This window comes from Nicotiana sylvestris, unplaced genomic scaffold (assembly GCF_000393655.2).
Source record: "Nicotiana sylvestris unplaced genomic scaffold, ASM39365v2 Un00026, whole genome shotgun sequence".
In the NCBI taxonomy this organism is placed as follows: domain Eukaryota; kingdom Viridiplantae; phylum Streptophyta; class Magnoliopsida; order Solanales; family Solanaceae; genus Nicotiana; species Nicotiana sylvestris.
This window is the reverse complement of record NW_027184362.1, coordinates 25165-45104: the sequence shown is the minus strand read 5'-3', so window position 1 is coordinate 45104 and position 19940 is coordinate 25165. Positions and strand designations below refer to the sequence as shown.

General features: G+C 36.8%; 1 protein-coding gene across 1 annotated transcript; it reads right to left on the bottom strand.

Moving 5' to 3' along the window:
* Positions 1 to 16143: 16143 nt before the first annotated feature.
* LOC138884656 (uncharacterized) lies at positions 16144 to 19326 on the bottom strand. The gene is made up of 4 exons (XM_070165670.1): positions 18305 to 19326; positions 17621 to 18080; positions 17192 to 17436; positions 16144 to 17002 (listed from the first exon to the last, which is right to left on the bottom strand). Exons 1-4 carry the CDS (start codon positions 19324 to 19326, stop codon positions 16144 to 16146), a joined length of 2586 nt encoding a protein of 861 aa, XP_070021771.1.
* Between the last annotated feature and the right edge of the window lie 614 nt (positions 19327 to 19940).

Here is a 19940-nt window from a genome sequence, read left to right as displayed (position 1 = left end):
CTATGTAAGCAAAATAACTACAAAAAATAAGACTAATATTTAAACAAAACTATATCTTTTTAAGTATATTTTTCAAGATTTAAAATAGCTACAAAATATTAATAAAACTATTTTTGTAATTTTGTTTTTATATAAAGATAAAATATAAAGTAGTATTTTTGTATTTTTCAAAAATTAAAATTACTACAAAACATTAATAGAACTATATTTTTTGGTTATTTTCGAAATTATATAAAGTACAAAAATAAAGTGCAATTTTTGTATTTTTTCAAATTTATGAGAAATACATAAACTAAAATTTATATATATATTTTTGTAATTTTTCTTTTTGTAACGAAATAAAGCAAAAATAGTCAAAATAGGTATATTAGACCTAAATTACATATTTATGCTAAAAAATGTGAAAATTCTCGGGGAGGGTCAAAAATCCGGTGTCTACAGCTGCCCCTCTTTGACTGGAAACACGAAGAGTTTTCCGACAAAGAACGACTAGACATGTTTTTGACCCGACCATTACTTGGAGGGACTACACTAAGGACCGGAAGGGAATGTGACTGAGCCCTGGTATCTGAGCTGCCTACATATCCTTGGTTATACAGGAATGAGGCCACATGTAGTTCAGATATGAGAGAGATGGTAGAGTGTACCGAGGTAAAAAGCCGATCGAGGTGTCGTTCCGTTGAGGTCCCGGTCCATGGTCCTGTCATTACAAAAAAAATGAAAACTGAAAAAGACTAACTAAACCTATCAGGTACTAGTTACAAGGATTCCTATCTCTAAGTCTTCTGAAACTGGATCTTGAGTCTTGAATGGTACTTCATACAGACTTTTGGATTTGAACCTTGATACTTGCTAGTTTTAGGCGCTAGTTCTTGAGCAGATCACATCCGTTCTCCACTTCCGTGCTTTGGATTCATTCATTTTTCTCTTTTTCTTCTTTTTCTTTTTTTTTTGTTTTTGTTTTTGTGACTAGTTTTGTTGACCCTCTCAGACTGTTGACTCGCATTCTTGAGGCGAGCTTCTTGTTGCTTCTATCTTGGATTGAGTGCTGGGGATTTTTGTTGTAACCTTCTGCTTTCCAGTGGGTCACTGCTTGATCTTGAAAAATGTTCCTCTGTTCTACAGGCGGACTCCTAACTTCTTCGATCTCTGACATACAACAACCTTCGTTCTGCAGGCGGGTCCCTGACAACCAAAACAAACAAAATTTCCTAGCCCAGTTTGTACTGGGAAGATTTGTGAGTCGTTAGCAAAATTGTAACTCATTTACACTACTAATGCAATGGTGAGTAAACTAAAGACTAGGCTAGGATGTGAATCTCCTACGAGTAAGACCAAAAACTTTTGCTAGCAAATGCGTCTGCTAAAATAAAATCTCAATGACTCAAACTAGGAAGTGTGTCTCCTATGGTCGAATCAGAATGAACTAAACTAGGAAGTGCGTCTCCTATGGTCGAACTTAAAATGAATCAAACTAGGAAGTGCATCTCCTAAGGGTGAAATCTCAATTCCGGAAGTGCGTCTCCTATTGGTAAGATTAAACTTAGGAAGTGTGTCTCCTATGGTAAAACTAAACTGAGGAAGTGCGTCTCCTATTGGTAATGACATGCCTGCATTTATACTTGTGGGCGACCTAGAATATGGAATGAACAGACAAAATGTATTCCCGCATTTTACTGGTGGGCGACCTAGAACATAATGTATTCTCGCATTTTACTGGTGGGCGACCTAGAACTGAAAGTATTCCCGCATTTTACTGGTGGGCGACCTAGAACATGAATGTATTCCTGCATTTTACTGGTGGGCGACCTAGAACTGAAATGTATTCCCGCATTTTACTGGTGGGCGACCTAGAACTGAAAGTATTCCCGCATTTTACTGGTGGGCGACCTAGAACATAATGTATTCCCGCATTTTACTGGTGGGCGACCTAGAACATGAATGTATTCCCGTATTTTACTGGTGGGCGACTTAGAGCTGAAAAGTATTCCCGCATTTTAATAATAGTTGCTATACCAATTATTCTTTTATTAGCATAGAAACTTGGTATCTCCATTTTCTGTATCTCCGGTTGTTTCTCTATCTCTTCCGGTATTATCATATCTCGTGTTAGTCCTATTTTTATCACCTGTATTATGGGTTTTATTTCATCATATAGTATTTCCGCTGGTGCTGTATAGAATTTGATGAAGAATAGGTTGCCTTTTGTAATTCTCTTGAAGGTGACAAATGCTTTGTATAGCTCTGGTATTCCAATTATTTCTTCTCCGTCATGGGTATATACTGTGCTGAGTAGTCCGTAGTTGTAACATGTTTTTACTAGGTTTGCTTTTGTTTTTGGTTGGGCTATAAGCCTATTATATCCCTGTAGTTTTTGGGTTACATAATCTTGTGTTGGATCTGTAGTAGTTGTTGATCTAGGGTTTAGGTTCAGAAATGTCTGGATTTTATATATATTCTCAATATATGTTTGAGTAATATGGTTATATACCTTTTTGTTGTGGTGTAGGCTATTAGCATAGGTTGAAGTTTGTGGGGCTATAATTATTGCTTCTCTTGGCTTTTTTGATGTAAATGGCTTATCAAATACGGTATTTAGGTTTACATTGATATGTGGCTTTTTGCTAACTTGTTTGCTTGTACCTGCAGCTGTATATAAAGCAACTGTGTTATGGGTTTTTTGGAGTTTCCCAACGTCTCCTTCTACCTCTGGAAGTTTAGAGTCTTCCGATTGACTTAGCTCCGCATTTTTATAGTCATGCTGCTGACTTTCTAGCTGTTGTAATCTTTTTCCCATACTCTCCATCTGTAAGGATAGAGTAGTAAGGATTGTAAATATGTCTTTTGATTCTTGGCTTTCATCTGTTTGGGTACCTTTGTCTTGATAGGTAGTCTGCAATAACATTCTTGTCAGTTCGTATTACTTCAATTGTAAATGTAAAATTTTGTATATTTAATACAAGTCTCCTTATTTCCTTTGTAGTTACTGAATCCTGTACTTTCCGAGTTATCCACCATTTTACTTGTGTATTATCTGTTCTTACTATAAATTTGTTATAAACAATATATGGCTCAAATGCTAACAAACATTTATATAATCCAAATAGTTCTTTCCTATTTATTTCCCATTTTAATTGTGGTTCCGTGTATGATCCGGAATAATATCTACAATGGTGTTCAATTTTTTCATTATCATATTTATATTTTAGAACTCCTCCGTAGCTGTGATCACTAGAATCAGTTTCTACAATATATGTAAATTGTTTCTTTTCATCTGGAAAATATAGTTTTGGTAATTTTTTACACATATTTTTTATCTTCTGTATATGTATTTTATCTTTTTCGTCAAAATGATATTCTATGTCCTTTTTTAATTTTTTCTGTAATGGTTTTAAGTTTTCTGCTAATTTAGGAATATATTCTCTTACTTGGTTAACCAATCCTAAAAATGATTGTAACTTCTTTTTTGTATCAAGTGTTTCATTCAAGTTAATTATTTTTTGTACTACATGGGTTTGCATTTTTATTCCGTTTTTATCTATTTGTATACCTAAAAATTCTATTTGATTTTTCATTACTTCTGCTTTCTTTTTACTTAAACTTATTCCTGATATTTCTACAATGTGTATGAATTTTTCTAGTAGTTTTATATGTTCGTTCTCTGTTCTAGAATATAGCAATATATCATCTATATATATTATACATCATCTTTACGAATGGAACGTATTACCTTTTGGATATAAAAATGCACCAGGTAGGTATCAACATTTTATGGATAATTACTTCAACCAATTAGAAAATTGTATAATATATATAGATGATATATTGCTATATTCTAGAACAGAGAACGAACATATAAAACTACTAGAAAAATTCATACACATTGTAGAAATATCAGGAATAAGTTTAAGTAAAAAGAAAGCAGAAGTAATGAAAAATCAAATAGAATTTTTAGGTATACAAATAGATAAAAACGGAATAAAAATGCAAACCCATGTAGTACAAAAAATAATTAACTTGAATGAAACACTTGATACAAAAAAGAAGTTACAATCATTTTTAGGATTGGTTAACCAAGTAAGAGAATATATTCCTAAATTAGCAGAAAACTTAAAACCATTACAGAAAAAATTAAAAAAGGACATAGAATATCATTTTGACGAAAAAGATAAAATACATATACAGAAGATAAAAAATATGTGTAAAAAATTACCAAAACTATATTTTCCAGATGAAAAGAAACAATTTACATATATTGTAGAAACTGATTCTAGTGATCACAGCTACGGAGGAGTTCTAAAATATAAATATGATAATGAAAAAATTGAACACCATTGTAGATATTATTCCGGATCATACACGGAACCACAATTAAAATGGGAAATAAATAGGAAAGAACTATTTGGATTATATAAATGTTTGTTAGCATTTGAGCCATATATTGTTTATAACAAATTTATAGTAAGAACAGATAATACACAAGTAAAATGGTGGATAACTCGGAAAGTACAGGATTCAGTAACTACAAAGGAAATAAGGAGACTTGTATTAAATATACAAAATTTTACATTTACAATTGAAGTAATACGAACTGACAAGAATGTTATTGCAGACTACCTATCAAGACAAAGGTACCCAAACAGATGAAAGCCAAGAATCAAAAGACATATTTACAATCCTTACTACTCTATCCTTACAGATGGAGAGTATGGGAAAAAGATTACAACAGCTAGAAAGTCAGCAGCATGACTATAAAAATGCGGAGCTAAGTCAATCGGAAGACTCTAAACTTCCAGAGGTAGAAGGAGACGTTGGGAAACTCCAAAAAACCCATAACACAGTTGCTTTATATACAGCTGCAGGTACAAGCAAACAAGTTAGCAAAAAGCCACATATCAATGTAAACCTAAATACCGTATTTGATAAGCCATTTACATCAAAAAAGCCAAGAGAAGCAATAATTATAGCCCCACAAACTTCAACCTATGCTAATAGCCTACACCACAACAAAAAGGTATATAACCATATTACTCAAACATATATTGAGAATATATATAAAATCCAGACATTTCTGAACCTAAACCCTAGATCAACAACTACTACAGATCCAACACAAGATTATGTAACCCAAAAACTACAGGGATATAATAGGCTTATAGCCCAACCAAAAACAAAAGCAAACCTAGTAAAAACATGTTACAACTACGGACTACTCAGCACAGTATATACCCATGACGGAGAAGAAATAATTGGAATACCAGAGCTATACAAAGCATTTGTCACCTTCAAGAGAATTACAAAAGGCAACCTATTCTTCATCAAATTCTATACAGCACCAGCGGAAATACTATATGATGAAATAAAACCCATAATACAGGTGATAAAAATAGGACTAACACGAGATATGATAATACCGGAAGAGATAGAGAAACAACCGGAGATACAGAAAATGGAGATACCAAGTTTCTATGCTAATAAAAGAATAATTGGTATAGCAACTATTATTCAAGAACTAGCTAACAATTATCTACAAGGAAATGCTATCTGGAGCTACTATTCCAGAGACCAATTGATGATATATGCCAACTCGAAGGAACTACGACAAGGAGATATGGATGAAGTCCAGAAATGGATTTTATCATTATTAAAACCAGAAATGCAACCAACTACCAGAGCATTGAAAAAAGAATTTATTTCAAACGAGTTATTAACAAGATACTGCAAACTAGTAGGACACAAATATCCAGACCACATATGTTCAAAGTGCAACGGAGATGATAACTATGTACCAGAAGTCCAACTAGAATGAAGGTATCAACAAGAAGACAAAAGAAGAAGACAGCTACTAGAAACATATAATGTAAAGTAAATAGTACTAGTCGCATTCATGAACAGTAAAGGTCGTTCATGAATAGTAAGAGTCATAAAGTAAATAGTATATGTCATATTCATGAACAGTAAAGGTCGTTCATGAATAGTAAGAGTCATAAAGTAAATAGTATATGTCATAATCATGAACAGTAAAGGTCGTTCATGAATAGTAGGAGTCATTTGTAAACAGTAAGAGTTGTTTTAATTTTCTTTATATAGAATGTAAATCCGAGGAAGGAAGACATCCTCAGACATCCTCACCCTTACCTTCTCTCTCTAATATTCTCTCTTATCTTCTCTCTTGTAAGAAATATCTGAGTTATTTACAAGTATCTAAAACAGCTATGGAGCATTCAAACGAGTTACAAAACCAGGTAAGTTTATTTATAATCATGTTTAACTAAACTCTTATATTCCTTATAATCTCTTAAATATCATAATTGTTTATCATGTTATAGTACTGTTATAAAGAACATCTTGAGAAAGTTTGCCTGTCTAATAATGCTGAGAGTAGTTAAGCCCAGACTATGCCATCCTAAAGTGGAAACCAGTAGGCAAGGAAGCCGTTTAGGGGAGTACACAGAGTTGAGGCGCTGTTAGGGTAAATGATTGAAGCATGAAAAACATGGTAGTGACCAGAAAAGATTGTTCAGTATAACTTATTAAAATATGATAAACTCTATGATAAACAAAGAGGTTAGAGGGAATATGTTTAGTAAACACATGATAAGGATAAATAATAAATCTAAATGAACAACCACACGTATTTATTAGAAGAAAATATTGACTACAAAATACTTATGTTATATATCTTTAAGAGACTTAATAACGATGTTAAAAGAAAAATTTACGATATTTTAGTTACTTTTGAAATAATATATGTAATGGAACAAGCATTTACGGAACTAATTGTATCACATGAAATAGATATATTAGATCTATATGAACTAGATTTATATTCAGACTAATGATCACATATCAAGTTAATAAAATCTTTTTATAAATGAAACATAACACTTTTCATTATATAAGATTCTATAATACCCAGAAATGGAAACTTCTTAAAAACCTCAGTAACATAAATAGAAAAATAGATTGTGTTAAATACAATATTAAAACCTGCAAAGATATTATTAGATATAATAAATTACGTAATAAAGCTTTATTAACTATAGAAAATGAAATTGAATTTTATGAAGATAAACTTGAAAGTTATCAACACAGAAAAGAAATAACACTGAGAAATATAGAAACCATGGATATATGTATCAACAGGTATACATCTCAGTATTAATATGAACAAATCAAAAATTGATAGTTACAAATATTTTAAGTACTGGTTAGAAATTCTAAAACATATAAATATGTCAAAAATAATATTAGAAAAAAATATAGAAGAATATCAGAAAACTAAAGATATTAAATACTTAGAATACACACTTGAAAATATAAAAGAAATTTCAAGGTTAATTTCATTAGCTACAGATAATCATGAAAAAGCATTTAATTCCACAACTACATAAAAAAGATCCTATGAAAAATAAGATGAACTCAAACAATCCCCCCAAAATGGTATCAGAGCTATGAAAAATAAACATTTATATTAAGAAGCAAATCATGAAAAATAACACTGACATTAATAGTACAAACCCGCAAAACAGTGAAACAATCAAAATAACTAAGAAATCGCAGAAAATTAGGAAGAAACTAAAGAAACTATATATAGAATATGAATACTTAAGTATCACAAAAATAAACAAAGCTAGGCTGTCCAAATTAATCGATATAATATCTAAAACAGAATATAAATATATTTGTTATCTAAAGGATAAAAGATGAATAAAGAAGAATTCGCATTAGAAGAGAAAACATATGAGAATCCAGAAGGATTAAAAATAACAATAATATTTTCTAACTTAGGAAGAAGATATAAAAAAATAGGAAATAACCTAAACTTAATGTTAGAAAAAGAAACTGTAAAACTAGAGGATAGTTTAACCGCCATGATTAGAATAACAAAAGAAAACGAAGAAATAGATAGAAAACGAGAGATTAAAGAAATACAACAGCAAGCTAAAGAAAAAATACAACAGATAGAGGAAGTAAAAAACACTAAAATAACAGAATTAGAAAAAGAATTAGAGATGCTAAAACAGATGTATGCAAATAAACTAAAAGAAAAGGAAAAACGTAAAGAAGAAGAAGAAGAACTAAAACTAACAAATGAGATAGAAAGATTCAAATTACAGTTAGAAGAAGTACAGGAGAGTCCATCAAAAATAAGTATAAACGAAATAAATGACCAAAGTGATAAAGACACAGAACTAGGAGAAAACTATTCAGAAACAAGTGAAACATACACAGAACTTATAGAAAAAACAGAAAAGATAAAAATAAACCCAGAAATAAATACAGGAGATATGAACGAAGATAAACCAAGCATATCAGGAATAAAAAATCCAAAACAATTAAACCCAACCTATTACAGAGTAAGTTATGATGCATATGACAGAAACAAAACATTATGGGATAAAAGGTTAAATAAGAAATGGGCACCAAGACAGATAACTGAACAATATAATTTTTTAGATCTAGATTGTGTAGCAGATATAAATAAAACAATACAATTATGGATAGGATATATCTCAAAACAACTAATAGATAATAAAATAACAATAACGGAAACACCAGGATATATAGAAAGAACATTAATAGGAACTGTAAAATTATGGTTACAAAATTTATCAAGTGAAAGCTTAGACACATTAAGGAGTAATAAAAAACTTGACGGTACAACTACAACAACAGTTACAGATATATTAAATAAATATGAAATAGCAATAAGAAATGAATTTAGTAGTATGACAACAGAAGTAGAAGAACAAAATAAAGAAAAAATTACAAATAGAAATTTAATGACAAAATTAGCAATATGTAATATGTGTTATATAGATGAATATACTTGTGCATTTAGAGACTATTATTATAAAGGAACATATAGTCCAGATGAAAGTAAAGAGATAAGAAAATTATATTTTACAAAATTACCAGAACCCTTTAGCTCAAAAATAATAAAAAGTTGGAACGAAGCAGGACTAGCAGATACATTAGGAGTAAGGATAAAATTTCTACAAAACTGGTTTATAGAATTATGTGAAAAATATAAAGAAAACATGAAAATGGAAAAAATATTAGAAAAAAATATAGAAGAATATCAGAAAACTAAAGATATTAAATACTTAGAATACACACTTGAAAATATAAAAGAAATTTCAAGGTTAATTTCATTAGCTACAGATAATCATGAAAAAGCATTTAATTCCACAACTACATAAAAAAGATCCTATGAAAAATAAGATGAACTCAAACAATCCCCCCTCAATAGTTGCAAGCAAAAGCCCTAAGTACAGGATATCTAATGCACACAAAAGTCCTAAAACATGGTATCTAAATGCAATGGTAATGACATTGATTATTAACTGATTGTGATTATGAATAGAATAACAAGCTAAAAGTGAGAGACTTAGGAACAGGATTTCTATATGCAAAGATGCATGTCCTAACATGGTGTCTATTGCACAAATAAGTAAGTAAAACCATATGAACATATTTTCTACCCATTTCCTTAACTAAGCATGCATAACCCTCCCAAATTCACTATAAACCCATTATTCTTTACAAATTATTACAGCCCCAATAATTAAATTACAACAGTGAAAAAATAAGAAGTTATTCTATAGGGAGCCTTCATCCAGGCCCAAAATCTCCAACCTCACTTCTTTCGAGTTTCACGGCCTTTACCAAGGTTTGGGTGCGGCAAAGTTCCCTAAGGGTTCGTTTGAACCCCTGGACAATACCAGACACCCAAAATATATCATCATTGACAAGTGCAAGTGTGGAAGTGTCAACCTTGTGCATCAAAGTTCAGTGGGTGCTCAGGGTTCCCAAAGCAATGCTTACACTAAGGGGGCAGAACCTAAGTTCTAAGAGTAGTGAGATTGTGATAGAGTTTGAAAGAGTTGAAAATAGTTTGAGAGGAAAACAGTAAGAAGAGTTGAAAGAGTTCTTTTGAAATTCATTTGGACTAACCAGTTTCAAAACAAGAGAATCACACAAGCAGGGGCAAAGGGGAAGGGAACAAATTAGCAAGGAAACTACACATATATGTACAACATATCCAAGAAATGGAATCAGACATGGCACATAAGGAGTCCAGCTCAAACTGCACCAAACTCCCAAACAGAAACAACCTCGGGAAGAGGTTTCAGGCTAATCAAGTAGCCAAGCAGGTCATGGATACATGCTAATAGTGCACAAGGAAGAGGAAAAACATACATTGAGACAGGGAAGAGGGCAGGGAACATGCTAAGTCAAACTAGGCAGACTAATAAATACATGCTAGTGGCAATAAGAGCAACAGAACCATAAGTAAAAGCACACAAGAAACAAGATGAAGGGCAAAACTAGTAGAAGCATGTTGTTTTGGAAGCTGTATCTTAAATAGGTGACATACCAGTTGCAGATAATGGAACACAATAGTAATGAGCAATAATTCACAAAGGAGAGCAGTAGTGTGCAGAGAGTGTGCAGAGAATGAGAGCAGTAGTGTGCAGATAAGTAAGCAGCAGGCAAACCCAAGTAAACAATGCAGTAGAACCCCAGTAGTGTAGTAAACAGCCAAGATTACTCAATCTTGGCTTTTAGCCGACTGAGTGTTCAATAGATGAATGACAGAGTTTGTATAGAAACAATAGAGAATGAAAGAGAGCACTGAGTGTTTTGATAGAGAGTTGAGAGATTGAATTCGTGTTTGTATGTGTGTGTGATATGCAATGTGTTCGTGTCTCATGCAAAAGAGAATGGGGGTACTTATAGTACTGAAAAGGAGTAAACAAACAAGGCAGCAATCCATAATTAAGGAACTGGGTATCAATCATAATCAAATCAGCATAAGGACTCCCCTTTAATTAAGGAATCAAAGTCAAACGGTAACAAGCAGTTGTTTTAAAAGGAAAGAAATCAATTAGACTACTGCATCTACCATATTAGGAGTAGTAAGGCATGTAATATGTAATAAGGGCTAAATACACAATAATTCAAGTAAGGAAAAGATATACTGAATATTTGAAGGCCTGTTCATGCACAAATATGGTAAAGAAATATAAATTAACTCTGAAAATTAGTCAAAGAATCACGGATGAGACTAAAAATCACAAGGAATTAGTTCTAAGTAAGGAAAGAGTATCACAAATAAGGAAGTAATTCAAAAATCAGTGTAAAACTTCTAAGGAAAACATATACAAATCAAGGATTCACAGAGATGCACAAAATCAGTAGAATATTATGTAAACGATGAACAATTAGACCTATAAAGCGCCATAGACATGAAAATCAGTGAACCCTAAGTAAGAAAGTCATAGAGAAGGCTGAACCCTAGTAGAAATCTTAAAGCATGGGACTCGGAATAACAAGAAGATAACACAAACAAACCATAACACAAACTTAACCACATAATACTCAAGAAAATCAAAAGATATAACGATTTTGGAAGAGGTTCGGAAACCCTAGTTTTGAAAAAGATAAAGATATTGGAAAACTTGAATTTAATCAAAGATACTAAGTGAGAAGTAGTGTAGAGAGCAAAGATTAAACCAGAAAATATTTAAAAGAACAGAGATTAAAGATATTTGAGCAAAAAATAGGGTTTGCAAATAAATTAGGGAAAATGAGAAACCTGGCCGTGAAACTCGTTAATAGTGCCATATAAGGCATTATCGGACAAAACCCACTGGAGAAAGGCCGGCAATGGACCCAGGCAAAGCTTTCAGCGACCGTCTTTCATGGCCGAAGTTTTTGGGCTTCGAGCTTTAGAGAGAAACAATGAGATGGGGTTCCATGGTGACTGGGGGTCGAAAGAAGTGAGGACGGGGTTGGACGGAGAGGCGATGAAAGCCACCAGAGAAGGTGAACTAGAAGGTTCTAGAGAGAAGGGGGAGGTGAAGAGTTTTAGAGAGAGACCGGTCTCTTTGTAAATGAGGGTAAAGGGAAGGGGGGTCATTTGATTTATATTAGGCAAATTAATCTGGGCCGTTGATCTCGTTTGATCAACGGCTCAGATTGAATGATAGCTGGGTCGGGTTAAAATCAACGGGTAGGGGTAGGGGTTTAGGCAATTGGGTCGTTCAAATTGGGTTCAAAATTGGGCTGGAAATGGGGTGCAATTTGGGCTATATTTTAAATGAAATCTGGCCAACTTTTAAATAGACAATTTCTCCCAATTTATTTTATAAAATAGCTAAAATAGTTTAAAAAGCAAAATTAAAAACATAGAACTAATTAATATCATATAAGTATTAATTTAAAAATATAAAAAGTAATTTCACAGCTATAAACATAGTTAATTGCAAAAATAGGCCATAATTGCAATTTCATGCAATTAGCTTTAAAAATTCCAAATAAATTTGTAAAAAAATGCGCAAAATTACATAAATTATATTTTGCTGCAAATATGAGAGTGAAACACACTATTCACTAATAATAATAATTTGAAAATAATTTTGGCCTTTGTACTGTCAAAAAGGCAAATAGGCAGTAAATTGATTTTAAAAATCTTAAAAATTAAAGAAAAATACCAAAATTTCGAGGCATGCATACATATACTATTTTAAAGGTATTTTGGGTGCAAAAAATACGTAGGGAAAAATTGGGTACCAACAGCTGCCCCTCTTTACCCGAGTAGGATGAAAGAGTTGTCGGGTAAAGATAAGATAGCCAATTTTGACTGGAATTGCGATTGTAAGAGAATTTTGACCACACTACGGCTTCTGAGCTGCCTACATATCCCTAGTTTTACAGGAATCAGGCCATATGTAGTTCAAGAACCATTGGCGGACTATGCCGATAGAAATTTGGAAAAGACGGACGCAACGGGGTTTGAGATTTGACAGGGGTTTGGAGGTCTGACAGGCTGCGGAGAACCGGAGCAGGATCGCTCTTGCTGAGACAGCCGTGAGCCAGCTGGTGTACCTACAATGGGTGATGTGCGTATATATTGCATAATTTAAACGTGATGCAAGTTCCCGTTGGACCATAAATGCTGTCTTCGGACGATTAGGATGGCGTCCTCAGACTATGATGTCCTGGGCCATAAAGAGCATAAAAATAAAGATTCGCAGGCCATGAAATAGTGTTCTCGGGATATGCAGATGGTGCCTCCGAACTATGATGCCTTTCAATAAGTTGGCGATATTTCAGCCCATGAGAAGGTGGCAGTCTTTCAGTCGAATGAATGCAAGGGTGGCGATGTTTCAGCCAAAGCGGGAAATTAAATGTAGGGGCGATATTTCAGCCAAATGAAACAGGGTGGAGATTTTTCAGCCGAATGCAAAATAAAGGAGGTAGAGCTTAATCTCGGAAGGCAGAAGATAGCCTTATTCAAGATGGAGGTAGCTCTTAACCTCGGAAGGTAGAAAATAGCCTTATGCAATGTAGAATGGAGACAGAGCTTAGTCTCGAAAGGCAGAAGATAGCCTTATGCAAAAATGGAGGTAGGGCTTAACCTCGAAGGCATAGAATAGCCTTATGCAAAATGCAGGATGGAGACAGAGCTTAGTCTCGAAAGGCAGAAGATAGCCTTATGCAGGATGGAGGTAGAGCTTAACCTCGGAAGGCAGAGAATAGCCTTATGCAAAATGCAGGATGGAGACAGAGCTTAGTCTCGAAAGGCAGAAGATAGCCTTATGCAGGATGGAGGTAGAGCTTAACCTCATAAAGCAGAAAATAGCCTTATGCAAAATGCAGGATAGAGACAGAGCTTAGTCCCGAAAGCCAGAAAATAGCCTTATGCAAGATGGAGGTAGAGCTCAACCTCGGAAGGCAGAAGATAGCCTTATGAAAGATGGAGGTAGAGCTTAACCTCGGAAGGCAGAAGATAGACTTATGCAGGATGGAGGTAGAGCTTAACCTCGGAAGGCAGAGAATAGCCTTATGCAAAATGCAGATGGAGACAGAGCTTTGTCTCGAAAGGCAGAAGATAGCCTTATGCAGTGCGAAAATGTAAAGGAGAAGATAGTAGCGGTTTTCTTAGCTGGTAGATGATTGCGATATCTTGACTGCTGGGGAGATGTTGGGTGTAGATAGTAAACTTTGTGAAATGAGTAGTTGCTTCGAGAGTTTCGACTCTGTAAAACACATGCATTGCTAATTTGTGTCCCGAATTCCTGCATCCAAAGAAAAATCGTGAGTTCTGTAAAGGGGGAGGTTAGTTCGTATCTCTCGGCTCGTGATGTCTTGTACCATTTGGAGTAGTGTTGCTGAACGATAGTGATCCAAATGATTTTTATGCAAAATTTAACAAACATGATGCAAATGTACATATATAAGTAAAGAAAGAATAATTTTGTTTTATGATGAACCAACAACTGCAACGTAGTTCAAGGCACGACAACCTTGCTTGCTCTGGAATTTTGAGGGTCCTCATCAAAATTCTGCCCCAGTTTACTCGGCTGGTGCCATTGACGGTGGTGCTGAATGACTGAAGGCGGCTTTACCTCAGAATTTTGAGGCTCCTCAAAATTCTGCCCCAGTTTACTGGGTCGATGCTGATGCGAAAGCTGGCAAACTGACTTCGGAATTTTGAGGGTCCTCCTCAAAATTCTTCCCCAGTTCCAAATGCGGGGGGGAATGGAATTTTATTAAAGATGTGACTGAACCCATAGGGTTGCCTACGTATCCCCTCTTAAATGGGAATCAGGTCAGGCGTAGTTCAAATTACATCATAAAGAAAAAGCATACTGGTTAAATGTAGTATCTTTTCACTGCATTTGAGTCGATTGGTTTTTGCCAGACTTCTCCATCCATTTCTGCAAGAATGAGAACCCCTCCAGTTAGAACCCGGTGAACCATGTATGGACCCTGCCAGTTGGGGGAGAATTTCCCCTTGGCTTCATCTTGATGCAAAAATATCTTCTTTAACACCAGCTACCCTGGTGTAAACTTCCTTGGTCTAACTCTCTTGTTGAAGGCTTTGGACATTCTGTTCTGATACAACTGACCGTGGCAAACTGCATTCATCCTCTTTTCATCTATAAGGGCTAACTGCTCGTAGCGACCTTTGACCCATTCTGCATCATCTAGCTCTGCTTCTTGTATGATTGTCAATGATGGAATTTTTACCTCATGGGGAATGACCGCCTCTGTACCGTAGACCAGCATGTAGGGAGTTGCCCCGGTTGATGTGCGAACTGTAGTGCGATATCCCAAAAAATCGAATGACAACTTCTCATGCCATTGCTTGTGCCTTTCAATCATTTTCCTCAGTATTTTCTTGATGTTCTTGTTGGCTGCTTCTACAGCTCTATAAGCTGTAGAGTTCTTGTGCCTGATCTTGAAAGTTTCGCACATTGCTTTCATCAAGTCGCTGTTGAGATTAGAACCATTATCGGTGATGATTGACTCTGGAATTCCGAACCGACAGACAATACGGTCGCGGACAAAGTCTGCCATAACTTTCTTGGTTACCGCTTTGTACGATGCTGCTTCAACCCATTTGGTAAAGTAATCAATTGCCACTAGTATGAACCTATGCCCGTTTGATGCGGCTGGTTCGATTGGTCCAATGACATCCATACCCCAAGCGGCGAACGACCATGGTGAGCTTATCGCAGTAAGCTCGTTTGGAGGCACCTTTATCATATCTGCATGTATTTGACATCAGTAGAATTTTCGGACGTACTGAATGTAGTCCGTCTCCATAGTCATCCAAAAATACTCTGCTCGAAGTATATTTTTTGCCAAAATGAAACCATTCATATGCGGTCCATAAGTCCCTACGTGCACTTCCTCTAATAGTCTGGTTGCTTCTTTTGCTTCGACACACCTTAATAATCCCAAATCAGGAGTCCTCCTCTACAGGATTCCTCCGATGTGAAAGAAATTATTGGACAATCTCCGAAGTGTTCGTTTCTGAGTTGCATTGGCAAGCTCTGGGTATTCTCCTATTGTTAGGTACTCTTTGATGTCATGGAACCAGGGTTTTCCATCGGCTTCTTCCTCAACATGCACACAATATGCCGACTGATCATGAATCTTGACATGGATGGGGTCGATGAAGTTCATATCTGGATGTTGAATCATGGACGATAAAGTGGCAAGTGCATCTGCTAACTCATTCTGTATTCTCGGAAAATGCTGGAACTCCATTCTTCTGAACCTCTTTCTCAACTCTTATACATGATGTAGATATGGGAGTATCTTAGAATTCTTGGTAGCCCATTATTCTCGAACTTGATGTATGAGTAGATCCGAATCTCCGATCACTAGCAGCTCCTGAATGTTCATATCAATGGCCAATTTAAGCCCCAAGATGCAGGCTTCGTACTCGGCCATATTGTTGGTGTATGGGAACCTGAGTTTGGCGGATACTGGGTAGTGCTGACCGGTTTCTGATACCAGGACTGCTCCTATACCAACTCCCTTGAAATTTGCGGCTCCGTCGAAGAACATCCTCCAACCATCATAGGATTCTGAAATGTCTTCTCCTATGAAAGCTACTTCTTCGTTGGGAAAATACGTCTTCAGTGGTTCGTATTCCCCTCCTACAGGATTTTCGGCAAGATGATCTGCCAAAGCCTGTCCTTTAACTGCATTCTGGGTGACATAGACAATGTCAAATTCACTTAATAAAATTTGCCACTTAGCGAGCTTGCTTGTAGGCATGGGCTTCTGGAAAATATACTTCAATGGATCCATCCTTGATATGAGGTAGGTAGTGTAAGCACAGAAATAATGCCTCAATTTCTCAGCGACCCAGGTCAAAGCACAATAGGTGCGTTCCAGTAAGGAATACCGAGCCTCGTACGAGGTAAACTTCTTGCTGAGGTAGTAGATGGCTTGCTCCTTTCTTCCCGTTTCATCATGTTGCCCTAAAATGCAACCAAATTCCCCATCCAAGACAACGAGATAGAGCAATAAGGGCCTTCCTGGCTCGAGCGGAACCAGGACTGGAGGCATAGACAAGTACTCCTTGACTCTGTCAAAAGCCTTTTGACATTCATCGGTCCACTTGGTGGCAGCGTCCTTCTTCAGCATCTTGAAGATGGGTTCACAAATGACGGTAGACTGAGCTATGAACCTGCTTATACAGTTGAGCCTCCCCAGGAAACTCATTACATCCTTTTTGTTCTTTGGCAGTGGCAACTCTTGAATAGATTTGACCTTTGATAGATCCAGTTCTATTCCTCAGCGACTCACAATAAAACCCAATAACTTTCCTGCAGGAACCCCGAATGCACACTTGGCGGGATTCAGTTTCAAGTTGTACCTCCTTAGTCTGTTGAAATTTTTTTGCAAGTCCTCCATGTGATCTGCAGTTTTTCTGGACTTGATGATGACGTCCTCCACATATACCTCAATTTCTTTATGTATCATGTCGTGAAAGATGGTAGTCATGGCCCTCATGTAAGTAGCACTGGCATTCTTCAACCCAAACGGCATCATTCTGTAGCAATACATCCCCCATGGCGTGATAAACGTCGTCTTCTCTGCATCTTCCTCATCCATCCATATCTGATGGTATCCCACAAAACAATCGACGAATGACTGAAACTCATGCTTGGCGTAGTTTTCGATCAAGATGTGTATGTTTGGCAAGGGGAAATCATCTTTGGGACTGGCCCGGTTGAGATCCCGGTAGTCGACACAAACTCTAACTTTCCCATCCTTCTTTGGTACCAGCACAATGTTAGCTAACCAGGTCGGATACTCTACCACTTTGAGAACTCTGGCTTTGACCTGCTTGGTGACCTCTTCTTTGATTTTCAAACTCATATCTGGCTTGAATTTTCTGAGCTTCTGCTTTACCGGCGGACATGTAGGATCTGTTGGCAACTTGTGAGCGACGATGGATGTACTGAGACTCGTCATAAGACCATGCAAAGATATCCTCATATTCTCTTAAAAACTCGGTATATTCTTTCTTTTCTGTCTGTGATAAGTGCACACTGATGCACGTTTCTTTGACATTCTCTGTATCTCCCAAATTGACGACCTCAGTCTCATCCAAATTGGACTTAGGCCTATTTTCAAAATTCTCGATTTCTCTGACAACTTCTTCTGGTATATCATCCTCTTCTAAGTCTATATCTGTTTGTTGCATAGCCTCGTTGCAAGTTACAGTTGTCGGTTCATCATCAAGATATGTAATAGTAATGCTGTGTGAAAAATAAAGTAAATAATAGAGAAAAGTAATGAGTAGCGAGATATTTGATGAACTGGAAAAATGCTCTGATGAAATTCATAAATGTTCGAAACATTGGAGCTCTTTTGGAAAGTAAAGACAATGCGGAAAGTAAAAAAACAACTAAAATAAAGATGCTTGATACTCGTTCAGCCTTGCTACCCCGAAGATCTCCGGGCGATGGTGGTCCTGATCGACCAATTGGTGAGGCGCTCCCCTTGGTTCACAGCCTGAATGGAAAGGCCTTCCTCCCCTTTCTCTTCGAAGATCACACAACAGTCCATGTCCTCCTCCAGAAATAGGTTCTTCATCGCCGCAAGAGCCTCGTCTTCTTCCGATCCGTAGAGAGTGTCGGCTGGCTGAAATGTCTGCTCCAGTTGAGGTAAAGGCTGCTCCAATGGGTAATACGGGCTGCGCCATGGTGGCGACCACTCCTTGAACTCTTCCCAAGTGTATTCGTACCCCAAGTCAAAGGTAGTACCATGCTTCTTCAACTGGATAGGTTTGGTGATACCTTGGAGATTTTTGCCAAGCCCTTTTCCAGGTTCATACCCGCTCCAATTCAGAATGCTCTCGATCTTGTTACCCCACCATTTGTCTTTGTCTACAGCGTTGACTCGCTCAATATGATGGTATGTTTCGCCACCTATCCTTCTTCTGCCTCCGATCATCGGGATGGTCTGGCGACTGTGTATAGGGTTACTACCGTTGCCATGGATGATCACCTCCTGATTGTTCCACTCAAATTTCACGGCCTGATGCAAGGTTGACGCCACAGCCCCAGTGGCATGGATCCAGGGTCGTCCCATCAATAGGTTGTAGGATGCTTGCACTTCAATGACTTGGAAGTCAATGTCGAACCAAGTAGGCCCCATTTGCAAGCACAGGCTAATCTCCCCGAGAGTGGACCTATGAGACCCATCGAAAGCCTTAACGTTAATAGCCCCATCTTTTATCTCATGCAAACCTTTGCCCAACGTTCTGAGGGTGATCAATGGACAAATATTGAGGCTAGAACCTCCGTCGACCAAGATCCTGGTGATAAAATGATCTTCACATTGCACAGTGATGTGTAGTGTCTTGTTATGGCTAAGCCCTTCTGGTGGTAATTCATCCTCATGGAAAGTGATTTTGTGACTCTCCAACACCTGCCCCACCATGTTTGCCATCTCTCCTCCTGTTATGTTGCTGGGAACATAAGCTTCACTCAATATCTTCATCAAGGCATTTTTGTGTGCCTAGAAACTCTGTAGAAGTGCCAGGATGGAAATCTGTGCCGGTGTTTTGTTTAGCTGCTCAACAACTGAATATTCTTTAGCCTGTATTTTCCTCCATAGATCGTCAGGTCCGGTTTCAACAGGACGCCCAGAGGCCTGCTTGCTGGGCTCAGCTAGATGTTCCGGAGTGTATACCCTGCCTGTTCTAGTCATGCCCTGTGTGGCGATTGTTTCTCCAGTGCGTGATTTTCCCTTCCTTTTAGCCTCGGCTGTGTAGTCCCAAGGTATGGCATTTGACTGAAATGGGGTTATGTCCGACATGGAGACCAGGATAGGCACCCACGGGGGTAGCATAGTAACTTTAATTGGTGCAGGCACCTTCAAAATCCAAAACTCAACTTCAATCGGTTTCGGCACCTTTGCAGGAGGTGCTTCAAACTCAAACGGCACAGACACGTTTACCACATTGCCCTCAGATGGATGGATATATACAACAATAGGATTGAGAGTAACTGTCAGCTTCTTGGGCTCGTCTCCTTCAGCTATTAAACCAATTGACCCTTTGGGGTCCCAGTCGTCCTCAACCTCAACCATGTGGATGCCTCCACCTTTATGGT